Source organism: Cajanus cajan, chromosome 3, assembly GCF_000230855.2.
Source record: "Cajanus cajan strain Asha chromosome 3, NIPB_CcT2T_4, whole genome shotgun sequence".
In the NCBI taxonomy this organism is placed as follows: domain Eukaryota; kingdom Viridiplantae; phylum Streptophyta; class Magnoliopsida; order Fabales; family Fabaceae; genus Cajanus; species Cajanus cajan.
Window position 1 is genome coordinate 64,253,483 of NC_138519.1, and position 12,341 is coordinate 64,265,823.

General features: G+C 33.6%; 1 protein-coding gene across 1 annotated transcript; it reads left to right on the forward strand.

Annotated features, from left to right (window-relative positions):
• Nucleotides 1-4,577: 4,577 nt before the first annotated feature.
• Nucleotides 4,578-6,549, forward strand: LOC109817497 (transport/golgi organization-like protein (DUF833)). The gene is made up of 5 exons (XM_020382757.3): nt 4,578-4,760; nt 4,839-5,022; nt 5,120-5,326; nt 5,877-6,068; nt 6,155-6,549. The coding sequence occupies exons 1-5, from the start codon at nt 4,606-4,608 to the stop codon at nt 6,284-6,286; spliced, it is 870 nt and encodes a 289-aa protein (XP_020238346.1). The 5' UTR covers nt 4,578-4,605; the 3' UTR covers nt 6,287-6,549.
• The last annotated feature ends 5,792 nt before the right edge of the window (nt 6,550-12,341 follow it).

Sequence of the window (12,341 nt, forward strand, 5' to 3'; positions counted from 1 at the left end):
AATAGGGCCTTTCAAGAAGCCGAAACCCGATACCAACTCCTTGAAAAAGCTACTCTGGCTTTGATTCAAAAGGCCTGTCATCTATGCCACTATTTCCATAGCCATAAAATTGTAGTCAGAATTGATAGCCCAATAGCCAAAGTCCTACGCAAACCTGAGCTGGCGGGTAGAATGGTAGCTTGGTCGATAGAGCTATCTCAGTTTTGCATCCGATTTGAAACAAGAGGGCCCATAAAGGCTCAAAGCCTGGCCGATTTCCTTAATGAATTTCACCCAAAAGGAACATCGCTGGTAGATAGTTGGGCGCTACATGTGGATGGGTCATCCAATCAGTAAGGCAATGGAGCAGGAATCATCCTAGAAGGACCAGGCAACATAGTTTTGGAACAATCACTTCGGTTCGGGTTCAAAACTTCCAATAATCAAGCTGAGTACAAGGTGCTACTCGCCGGTCTGCATCTGGCCAAAGAGTTAGGAGTGATGAGAATCAATTATTGGAGCGATTCCCAAATTGTGACGGAACAGATAAATGGCACATTTCAGGTGAAAGAACCCACTCTACTACGATACTATCATGCCTTTCAGAAGGCCAAATCGAATTTTGAAGAAGTCCAAATACATCACACTCCTAGAGAACTCAACAAAAGAGCTGACCAATTAGCAAGGCTAGCCAATAGCAAAAGGGTAAGTCAGTTGCGTAGTGTAATCCAGCAAGAAGTACCAGTCCCGAGCATCACAGAACATGATTGCTCACAAGCACAACCAGCACCCTGGAATTGGATGACTGACATTGTTGCCTATCTTTCAACAAGTCGCTTGCTGGCAGATCTTGTGGAGGAGAAAAAGGTACGAACCTGAGCAGCAAGGTACACCCTGATATAAGGTGATATGTATAAAATGGGCATTTCAACCCCGCTCCTTAAATGTCTCACACCAAAACAAGTCCAATATGTCCTTAGGGAAATACATGAGAGCATATGCGGAACCCATTCAAGAGGTCGCACTATGGAAGCAAAGGTCCTACATGCCATATACTATTGGCCCACCCTAATTGAAGATTGCACCAAGTTCGTTCAAAAATGTTAACCGTGCCAACAACACGGACCTCTCATACATCAGTCGGCAAACGAGCTGCACTTCATCACTACACCATGGCCTTTCACAATTTGGGGGATGGATATCCTAGGACCATTTCTCTTGCCAAGAGACAGGTCAAGTTCCTCCTCGTGGCAGTAGATCATTTCACTAAGTGGATAGAGGCACAACCCTTAGCCACCATCTCGGCTAATAATGCTCAAAAGATTGTATGGAAAAATATAATCACTCGGTTTGGTATACCATACACCTTGATCACTGACAATGGCTTGCAATTCACAGATCACCGCTTCAACAAATTTTTAGAAGGTTTGCATGTCAAATAAAAGGTAACATTTGTTGAACATCCCTAAAGATATGGTCAAGCTGAATCTGCAAACAAGGTCATCTTAACGGAACTAAAGAGGTGACTCAGGCAGACCAAAGGAATCTAGGCCGAACAGTTACCAAAATTCCTATGGGCATACTGATGTACACCACAAACATCCACCAAAGAGACTCTTTTTAGAATGACATATGGGACCGATGCCATGATAGCCGTAGAGGTGGGGGAACCCTCACTTCGACGACAACAATTCAGGAAAGAAAGAAACGAAGAAGCGCTGAGTGTGAAGTTGGACCTAATTGACGAGATAAGAGACCGAGCACTAGTCAACATGGAGGCTTGTCAAGCAAGGTTGGCTAGGAAGTTCAGGTCCAAAGTTAAACAAAGAGAGTTTCAACCAGGCGACTTTGTTTGGAGAGTCACGGGAAATGCCAGGAAAAACCAAACACATGGTTAACTAGCATTAAACTGGGATGGGCCTTTTCGGATATTGCACAATTTTCACAATGGAGCGTACAAACTCAAAGAACTTACGGGCAGAACCATCCAGCGCACGTGGAACGCCTCCCATTTGAAACACTATTACAGCTAAGCTCTTCAATGTATCAACCGGTGCACTCTTTTCCTACATCAGGTTTTACCCTCTTAAAAGAAAAATGTAAAAGAGGTTTTACCAGGGAGATTTTTAACGAGGCACCACTATTAATGAAAATCATCTTTCACTAATCTTTATTCACCGCTTATCGTGCATTTTTAAAAATCCATAAAGTCGTCTAGAGTAAAGTTGAATCCCTCCCAAGCTCAAGCACTTGGTCAAGGTTGATTAAGTAAACCTTCCCGAGTACCCTCACTCGGCCAAGGACGAATACTACGATCCCTCCCAAGTTAAGCACTTGGACAAGGTTGATTAAGTAAACCCTCCCGAGTACCTTCACTCGGCTAAGGACGAATACTACAATCTCTCCCAAGCTCAAATGCTTGGTCAAGGTTGATAAATTAACCCTCCCGAGTACCCTCACTCGGCTAAGGACGAATACTACAATCTCTCTCAAGCTCAAACGCTTGGTCAAGATTGATAAAATAAACCCTCCCGAGTACCCTCACTCAGTTAAGGATGAATGCTACAACCTCTCCGAGCTTAAATACCTGGTCAAGATAAGGTAAGAAAACATTCTCAGGCTTTATCACTCGCCTAAGGCTAAACAATAACCACGATAACATCTCGCCCACCATTATTTAGCTTACACCAAACATGAAATTTACCTCTTAAATACCTGGTAAAGCATTACGACTCATTATTAATCACACTCGCCCATGAGCTAGAAACGACGCTCACTCCCGAGTCAAGGATATCAAACCATAAACAGGCTAAAAAAATGCAACAGATTGAAACATTTAATCAATGGAGTCGTTAACTGTTCCAGCTACTGTTTACTATGATGGACAAATTGTCTCCACTGAGCATGGAGATACATTTGTTAGCAACGAGGTTAAAACCCTACTGGTAAGCAACATGATGACTTATGAGCAACTTAAGCAGGTTATTAATAATAACCTTAATCTTCCTCATTACAAAGTTGTCATAGATATTCACTACCGATACCCAAATTCATGTATCGGTGGTGTATATAAATATACGGCGTGTTGTCTTAGGGATGATGAAGATGTGGAGTGTATGTTTTCATTGTTCACAGAACTGCACGACCTAACAAGTCTATAATTGTATACTACCACGACGTATATTGGATTATTGCATGGGATGGAAGCGATTGAAAAATATCTTGACCAAGCAATGAAGTTAGACAACTAATGTTATATGATTTAAGTTTTATGTTATTTATTTATTATGTTTGAAGTTTGTTTAAATTGTGTCTTTTTTTTAACTTATTTTCATTTTAATGATGTAACCGTTAAAATTAGTGTACTTAATATATATTTATTATTATATTACAGTTTTTAATTTTCTATATTTAATAAATTTAATTTAAATAATAAAATTCATTTTATAATTCTAAAATTTAGTATAATAAATAAGTTTTGACATTTTATTTATTTTTAACATAATTTTAAAATACTATACAAAATTTTATAATTTTATATATAATTCTGAAAATTATAATTAACTATATTTATTTTTTAAAAATTTAAAATAAAAAATATTATAATTTATAAATAAATATAATATTACTTTTATTATTAATTATTATTTTTTATAAATTATTTAATTTAAATATTAAATATATTTTATTAAAATTAATTATACTTTTAAAAAAAATTTGAAAATCAAAAAGTGAATAATTTTTTTTTTATTTTACAAAATCTGAAAACAAAAAAACGAGAAAAAAAAACCCAAGTGAGAAATCGGTTACTGGATAACCGATTTCTCAAAGGGATTTTTCAAAATTTTCCAAAAATCTCTTTGAAAAATCGGTTACCCAATAACCGATTTCTCACCTAAATTTCTAAATGAGTTATTTAGGCAAATATAAATGCATTTAAGTTATTTAAATAATTATAAAAAAATAGTATATTAAGAAAAAAGTCATCGTTTGTGACCTAATATTGAGTAAATGACACAATAACTAATATTTAATAAAATTTAATTTAATTTATACTTTTAATTTTATATTATATCACATTTTCATTTTATTTCAATACTTCTATGAGATAAAAATGAGAACTAATAATGAAATTTAGCCTAAATATTATTAAATATTACTATCTCCTTTTATATTTATAAGACTCAACTTAAAATAATTGTTTGTTCCTTTATTTAAGATCTAATTTATATTATTTCATATATTAATTATTTTTAAATTAAAATACCTTTAATTAAAATATATTATCTTAATTTGATAAAATAAATTAATTTTAAGTTCTTTAAAGAACATACATTCTAATTAAATAAAAAAATATTAATATTTTTTTGAAGCAAAAAAAAAAATATTAATTAAAAAAATATAAAACATGTATTATAATTAATTAAAAATATATAAATATTAATTATAAAGTAAATAATATAAGAATAATTTTAAAAAAAATATAAATAAAATAAATTTATTAGTATCAATTAAATTATCTACTTTACTTATTTCTTTAAATTAACCATTGGAATCGGCATAATAGAGTTTGGAGTAAGAAATTATAACTTTGTTGGTGTGAGGATTATATACAAGTCTCAAAATATGATCCGGTCAAAGCAACAAAAAGACTGGCAAGAGTGGCAATTGCAAAAGGGAACGAAATTACCGAACATCATGTGCATCGCAGTGTTCATGTGGCAAACTCATCCAAAGTACCCCTTCCTTCTGCTGCACAACAGGGACGAATTTTACTCTCGGTGAGTAGTTTTCATTAGGATTTCAGAATTATGAATTTGGATGAATTTACTGATTGGTTGAGCGCTGAAACCTGAAAGGCCCACGGAGGCGTTGGCGTGGTGGGAAGGGGAAACGGTGTTAGGTGGTAGGGACGGTCTCGGCGGAGGAACGTGGCTGGGTTCCACCAAAGATGGCAGGATCGCGTTTCTCACCAATTTTAGGGAAGTCGAGAACCTTCCGCATCCCAAGACCAGAGGAGACCTGCCCCTTAGGTTCCTCCAGGTATCACGCACTCCACCTGTTTGTGGATTTGTTTCTTGCCATTTATTGGATTGTTGCCAACACACTTTTAACTGCATTGTTTTATACGACGCAACAGAGCAAGAAGAGTACCCTGGAGTTTGCAGAGGAAGTTGTGAAAGAGGCGCACCAGTATAATGGCTTTAACCTTATATTGGCTGATATTTGTAGCTCCACCATGGTTTACGTCTTCAATAGACCAAAACAACATCATCTTTCTGTTGCACAAGTTACCCCTGGAATTCACGTCTTGACTAATGCAGCCCTCGACGCCCCTTGGCCAAAGGTAACAAACATTCCTCATACATATATATTCTATTCATCACACGCAATTGCTCTTTTTATGCAGAACATGAAAAAAAAAAATGTTATGATTCTCAAAGATAAATTTATTTATAATCACTAAAATTTAAAATTTATCTTTTAAATTTCTGTAATGTCAAAAAATTTTGTTTTAGTTCTTATAATCAAATTTTATTAGAGAATCTATTAAATACTGTCATATATAATTTACTTATTGATGTTTTTGTTAATAAAAATATCAGATTAAACTCAAATAATGATGCATATAAGTGTTTCAATCTGTCATTTTTAGATATATTATTAATAATTTCGAGAACTAAAACAAAATTTTAAAAAATTATACAAACTAAAAATAATTATTTTAAATTTGAAAGACAAAAATAAATTTATCATAAATTTAAGAGAATAAAATAAAATGAAAAAGGAAATGCTCTAGTTTGATTATAAAATTTCAATTTTCCTTCATAAAGTCTCTACACGTGTGCAACAGTGCTAGTAATAATACTTGCTGAATTTTGGCACAACATTTTCAGGCTGAACGGCTGCGCTATAATTTCAAAGAATTTATTGATCAATATGGTGAAAGTGATCTTCCATTTAAAGAGATGGTTGAGAAACTAATGACAAACACAGTCAAAGATGAGGAGTGTATGCTACCTGGGATTCAGCCTCCAGAACGGGAATACCCTTTGAGTTCTATATTTGTTGATGCACAACTTTCATCGGTAACTAACACGTTATTTCCACTTATTTATCTGTTTGGCCTTTAATTATTTGCATGTGTGAAGCTGAAAACTCTCTTTATGCTCAGGGGCATTATGGAACTAGGAGCTCTTCTGCCTTGTTTGTGAAGTCAAACAAAGAAGTCACCTTCTACGATAAATATCTGGACCAGAGGCAATGGAAAGAGAAAATGGTGACCTACAAGATCAGTGAGAGATAATAATAGGCTGAGATGTGATTTATTTATGCTAATATCAAAATGGATGCAGTCATGCAGATCAGTGAGAGATAATAATTGGCTGAGATGCGATTTATTCATGCTAATATCAAAATGGATGCAGTCATGCATCACATGCATAACTCACAAAATTATGCCAACATTTATGTTATTGTTGTATTAAATATTTAAGGCTAAAACCTAATTTTGGTACCTTATAATAATTGTTTGTTTTAATTTAGTTCCACTTTTATTTTTTGTCTCAATTTGGTCCTTAATAAATTAATTGGTTGCAATGTCGGACTTCCGTCCAAATTATTTAAATGGAGTTAATTGTTGGTCACGTGGATGCTACGTAGATGCATAGGTGGATGTCAAATTTCATTAATGCATTTGGAACCAGAACGGCCCATTCTGAAATCATAACAACTCGTTCTGGTTGCACTATTGGTGTGTTAATTTTGTACCTGGAACGGTCTCAATAGTGCAACCAGAGTGGGCCGTTCTGGTTCCAGAATGTCAAACACAAACAGTCGATGATTATAGTTCACGGTTGTGAATCGTGCAAGGAAAGAGACCCAAGGTACAAAACATTTCAAACACTTGATTTGGTAAGATTGTTAATGGGGATTGATAACTTCAATTGCTAAACATTTGGGCTATACAATGTATCATTAAGGACAATGTAGTGTATAACTAATGGTAGCAAGTTTTATTTCATTGTTGGTCAAACTGGAGTGAACCACTTACTACCAAATTGATACTATACAATTAAGGATGAAACGACATGGTATTTTTCCTTGAAGTCATTGACCGATGTACCCTAACAACAACAACCTGTTCTTGAGGAGGTACAACCTGAAAGTAAAGGAAGAGGATACACAAGACCAACATTTCACCATACAACCACATGTACAGGTAGATAATGCTGATATCCTATCAGCCATTCAGTGTTATATGGTGGATAAGATGTATTATTGACACATTCAACGTTATCCAAATGATTTCCCTTCTCAGTAATTTCTTTGAACTTTTTTAGTATATGTTATGTTATGTTATGAATTTTTATTTTCAGTCTTTGAACCATATTTCTGTCTTTGAATTTATGATATGTTATGAATTTTTATTTTCAATTTTTGAATCACATTGCGGCATTTTGTTTAACGCACGTATGTGGTTGGCATTTTAGAACGGCCCATTCTAAAACCAGAACGACCTGTTTTGGTTTCAGAACGGCCCGTTCTGCTACACTCGTGGTGTGTTAATTTTGCATATGGAACGACCCGTTTCAAATTCAAAATTAACACACAACATGTGCAACCAGAACGGGTCGTTCTGGTTTCAGAATGAGCCGTTCTGGTTCCAGATGCATTAATAAAATTTGACATCCACCATGCTTCTACGTGGCATTCATGTGGCATCCACATGACATCCACGTGACCAACAGTTAACTCTGTTTAAATAATTTGGACGGAAGTCCGACATTGCAACGAATTAATTTATTAGGGACCAAATTGAGACAAAAAATAAAAGTGAGACTAAATTGAAACAAACAATTATTATAAAGGACCAAAATAGGTTTTTAGCCAATATTCAATTAGTTGGATTATACTCCAGCTGATATAAATTATAAGAAAAAAAAACTGATTTTACATGAATTAAAAAAAATTAATTGTTTGTATTAAATTATACTACTTCTATAATTTTTTTTCTCTAAATTATCTTTATTATAAATGTAAAAAAAATAATACAATTCAAAAGTCATATATTAAAAGTAAAATATTTTTTTAAAAAACATCATTAAATAAGACAAAAGTAATTGAATATAATTTAGAAACTAGGACATTTGTTAATCTGTATAATTTATTTTGTTAGTCTCAATTAGTTTTGATCGGTTTTGTTGTTTATTTTTGTCAACTTGATTTGAATATTTTTGTCAATTATATATATATATAGAGAGAGAAAAAAGAGAGAGAGAGAAAAGCTCTGCTTATTCTAGGAGTAAGTTTACTTAGACTTATTTAACTCAATAACTCATGTTTTATATCAAATTTCAACGATTTAATCATTGAATTTAAAGTTTTTAATGCATAAAAAGTCTGCAAATTTTAAAATTTTAAAAAAATTTATAGATTTAATCTATAAATTAAAAGGAAAAGTCAAAGCGGTAGGTCACTATTGTGGCTTTAAAGTGTCACTTATGTATTACCCTATAATATAGGCTTGACACACCGGAGATTGTAATTCCAAATTAATTTATATTTTTTCTATTAATATAAAGGATATATAGAAAATTCTTTCTAAAAAATTTCTTATACAAATTTTATAAATTAAAATTAAAATTTTATTGATTATATAATATAATAAACACATTAATATAAAAAATTATAGTGATATCATAAAATATTAATTACATTAATCTTAAATTATTATTATAATGACTTGTCATGAGTAACACACTAACGAATCACAACTACAAGCAGCATAACTACAAGTACTACTTAGAATTATATACTCACAACATTTAAATATGTACAATACACCAAGTATATATGTAGAAATAACTAAAGCAACTAAACAAGTATATGTACAACAATTTGATAAGTGCACTATATTAAATCCTAAGTTGTAGTTAAATAACATTTATACAAATAAACAAAAGTAGTCATCGACTATATCACTAATAATATGGCCTCACTATAACTTCAAAAGCTCTCTCTCTAACTAACCTTGTCTTACTCCTATGAAAGTCATCACTATAGTAGTCCAAACCACATGAAAATCATGTAAGGGTAAGCTAGATTTTAAAAAACATACAAGTATAGGAATAAAACATATGTACTCCACATCATCATGCAAATCAAGTAAGTACACCACAAGATTCACATCCACAATGATTGACATGTTTGAAAGTTAAAACACTAAAGCAAGTCTAACATTCACCACAATTATACCACACAACAAGGCATTCACACTGTGCATATGAACACAATCAACTCACACTACATCATACTATATCTAATGCATCGTCACACATTTACTTATATCTCCTAATACACCAGAGTTGTCTAAGTGGTTTGACCCTACTAAACCAACCTGACAACTTCCATGCCTAATGCATCGCTAGATCAACAACTAAAATGGAATATCAATCCCCACTTCTGATTTCATAAGTATCTCCACTTATACTATGAAAGTACAATTCCATCGTTAAGATTAGTATAGTTGGGTATAGGTGTACCAAGACTTTGACATGCATTACTAAGTTACATATGGAGTTAACTATCTATAAGGAACCACACAACATTTTCAATAATCAGTTAAGGGTGATAACCCTTAACATCATACTTTACTCTACATTGACTAAAGACTTAGAGGAGACTCAATAAAATTCACTCCAAGAGTTTCACGCCTACTTAAGGAGAGTTTTCAACAATTGGTCTCCTAGAGTACCAAAACAAAATTCCCTATATGAGATATTCAACTTTCAACGACCTCCTTTCCTCTAGTCCTAAGCCAATCAACATGCTTTAATGCTTATAACATTTTCAATATTAACGCCTCAACATGCATTATCTATATACATTATCCTAGGTCAATGTATATAGAGATCAAAACATACCTAACATACCAATGTCTATCCACCACTCTAACCATGCAATTATAACATATAAATCTCACACAACATATCTATTAAATCAAAAATCCTGCTTTAAGACAACAGACAATTCCTTAATTAAGTTTTAATGATGACAAACTAAAGATTTTCTTTAAGCAAAGTCAACATTCTTCAAAGACAAAGCATATCAAACAAAATGTTTGAATAATATATACATATCATTATAAAATGAAAAAAATCAGATGAAGCACACAATTCGTTTGATGACATTAAATGAACACTATTATGAGATACTAACATTAAATTTCATTTAATGTATTCAAACAAAAAGAAGCTTCAAAACTTTCAAAGTGCATCAAAGAGGAAAAAGGCAAAATGTTTGTGAAAAGCAAAAAGCAAAATCTTGGATATCATAAAAAAACACTAAAAAAGACTGCTCTACGCCAACTTCAACTGCTTTGCTCTGACACTACTTCTGTTATGCTTAATTCAAAAGGAAATGATGATAAGTAGCTGAGAGATACACTCTTCACTGAAATCTCTAGGATCAGTAAAGAAGATAGATGAAGTAACTTATGAAGAAATTTAAACGTTCAAACTCAACGTTGCTGTAACGATCGTCTTCTTTGAAGCTACTATATAAGGATCAAACCTTTAAACACCAAAAGAGAAAGAGAATAGAGAATAACACATAAATACGAAGAAAAGCATTGTAAATAACAAGATCAACATTCACTCAACAATTTACTCTGATCAAACATTTTGAGAACAAAGCTGAAGCACTACAAAAAACTCTTTATTGTAAATCTTGTACATAGTTATTTGTAGTCTAGTTGTACTGTATTTTCATAGCATCACGTCTAGAAGAGACGAAATTATCCTTATAACTCTTGTCAAACTTACTTGTAAGGGTTAAGCTTGAAGAGACTTGTTCAAAAGAATACTTGAGTTTGAGCCTAGAAAGGCTTGTTGAAAGAATATTTGGTGCTTAGCTTAGAGAGGCTTGTGAAAAGAATACTTGGTGTTTAGCCTAAAGAGGCTTGTAGAAAGAATACTTGGTGTTTAGCCTGGAGAGACTTGTGGAAATAATACTTGGGTCTAAGCTTGGAGAGGCTTGTTGAAAGAATATTTGGGTAATTGCTTGGAAAAGCAAGTCAAAGACTACTTAGATTTAAGCTAGAAGTGACTTGTGAAAGAATACTTGTATCTTGAAAAAGATAGTGAAACTCAATCTGGTTAGATTGAGAACTAGAAGTAGTTTCTGTGTTTGAGACAAACCGGTTTGAAATATTTGTGTCCCTTCGTTTGATTGAATTTCGGTACTTCATCTGTCATGGCGTCTGCTATTTCATTGCATACTAAAAACGTGAGTTTTTGATATACACTATTCAACCCCCTTTCTAGCGTGTATCTTTTTTCTCCAACGATATCAATACTCATCACCAATTTCAATCATATTATTACAGCATACCAATGCTCATCATCCTAATACATCATACAACGTCTACATATATCATCACAAATCAATATATATAACTTCAATTACTCTATTTATGTTCATCAATTCACCCATTAAACATCATATATCATCAAAACAAATCAGGCTTGACGTAACTTATCTCGTGCTTCGTGCCATTGAGGTAGGGAGTTCTCTACCTCACCCATGCTCGACACCACTCAACCCACACCCAACGTGACTGAGGTAGGGAACCTCTAAAACCTCACACTCGATGTGGCAAAATTCGCGCCTAGTCTCATATCAGGTAGAGAGCTTCTGCCTAACTCATGCTCGGCGGCACCTCATCAACACATGATGTCGTTTAGGTAGAAGGTCTTTGCCTTGATCACGCTTAGCGCTGCTCAATTTTAGGCCCAATGACACCAACTTAGAGACTTTTCAATGATCTCACACTTGGCGCCATCACAACCTAAGATGAATCTCTCTCCTCACATCCGATGCCACCAATTCTACACACAGTGCTACCAATCCTATGCTCAACATGATTGAGATGGAGACCTCTGGTTGGAATACGCTCAGTGCCATGAAGGCACACTTAGTGTCATATTAGAAATTTACAATTGTAGACTTTAAAAATTGCCTCAATCCACTTAAACACAAAGATTTCCAACATGCAACATATATACAAGTAAATAACTACTTCAAACAATCCAATTCCAAGTAAAAAATGCACATGTAATCCCAATTGCTCATAATCACTTTCATAACTCAACTCCAAAACTATTTTCCTTCACCATTCAATTTGAATTTGGCCACATACAAGCTCACATTTGATGAAAACAACAATAACAATTCATCAAATTAACCAACCAATATATCCTAACTTCTCTTACCTCAACTCCAAGCTATTGAGAATGAAGAAGGAAGGAGAAGATGTGTTTCTAAGCTCCAAGCACACATGCTCCGCACCAGCCCAACAC

Bases quoted from the DNA above. Each gene is read 5' to 3' on its own strand.
- LOC109817497 (XM_020382757.3), top strand. From the start codon at position 4,606: ATGATCCGGTCAAAGCAACAAAAAGACTGGCAAGAGTGGCAATTGCAA. The intron at 5,327-5,876 runs GTAACAAACATT...CAACATTTTCAG, and splicing joins TCGACGCCCCTTGGCCAAAG to GCTGAACGGCTGCGCTATAA. The intron at 6,069-6,154 runs GTAACTAACACG...CTTTATGCTCAG, and splicing joins TTGATGCACAACTTTCATCG to GGGCATTATGGAACTAGGAG.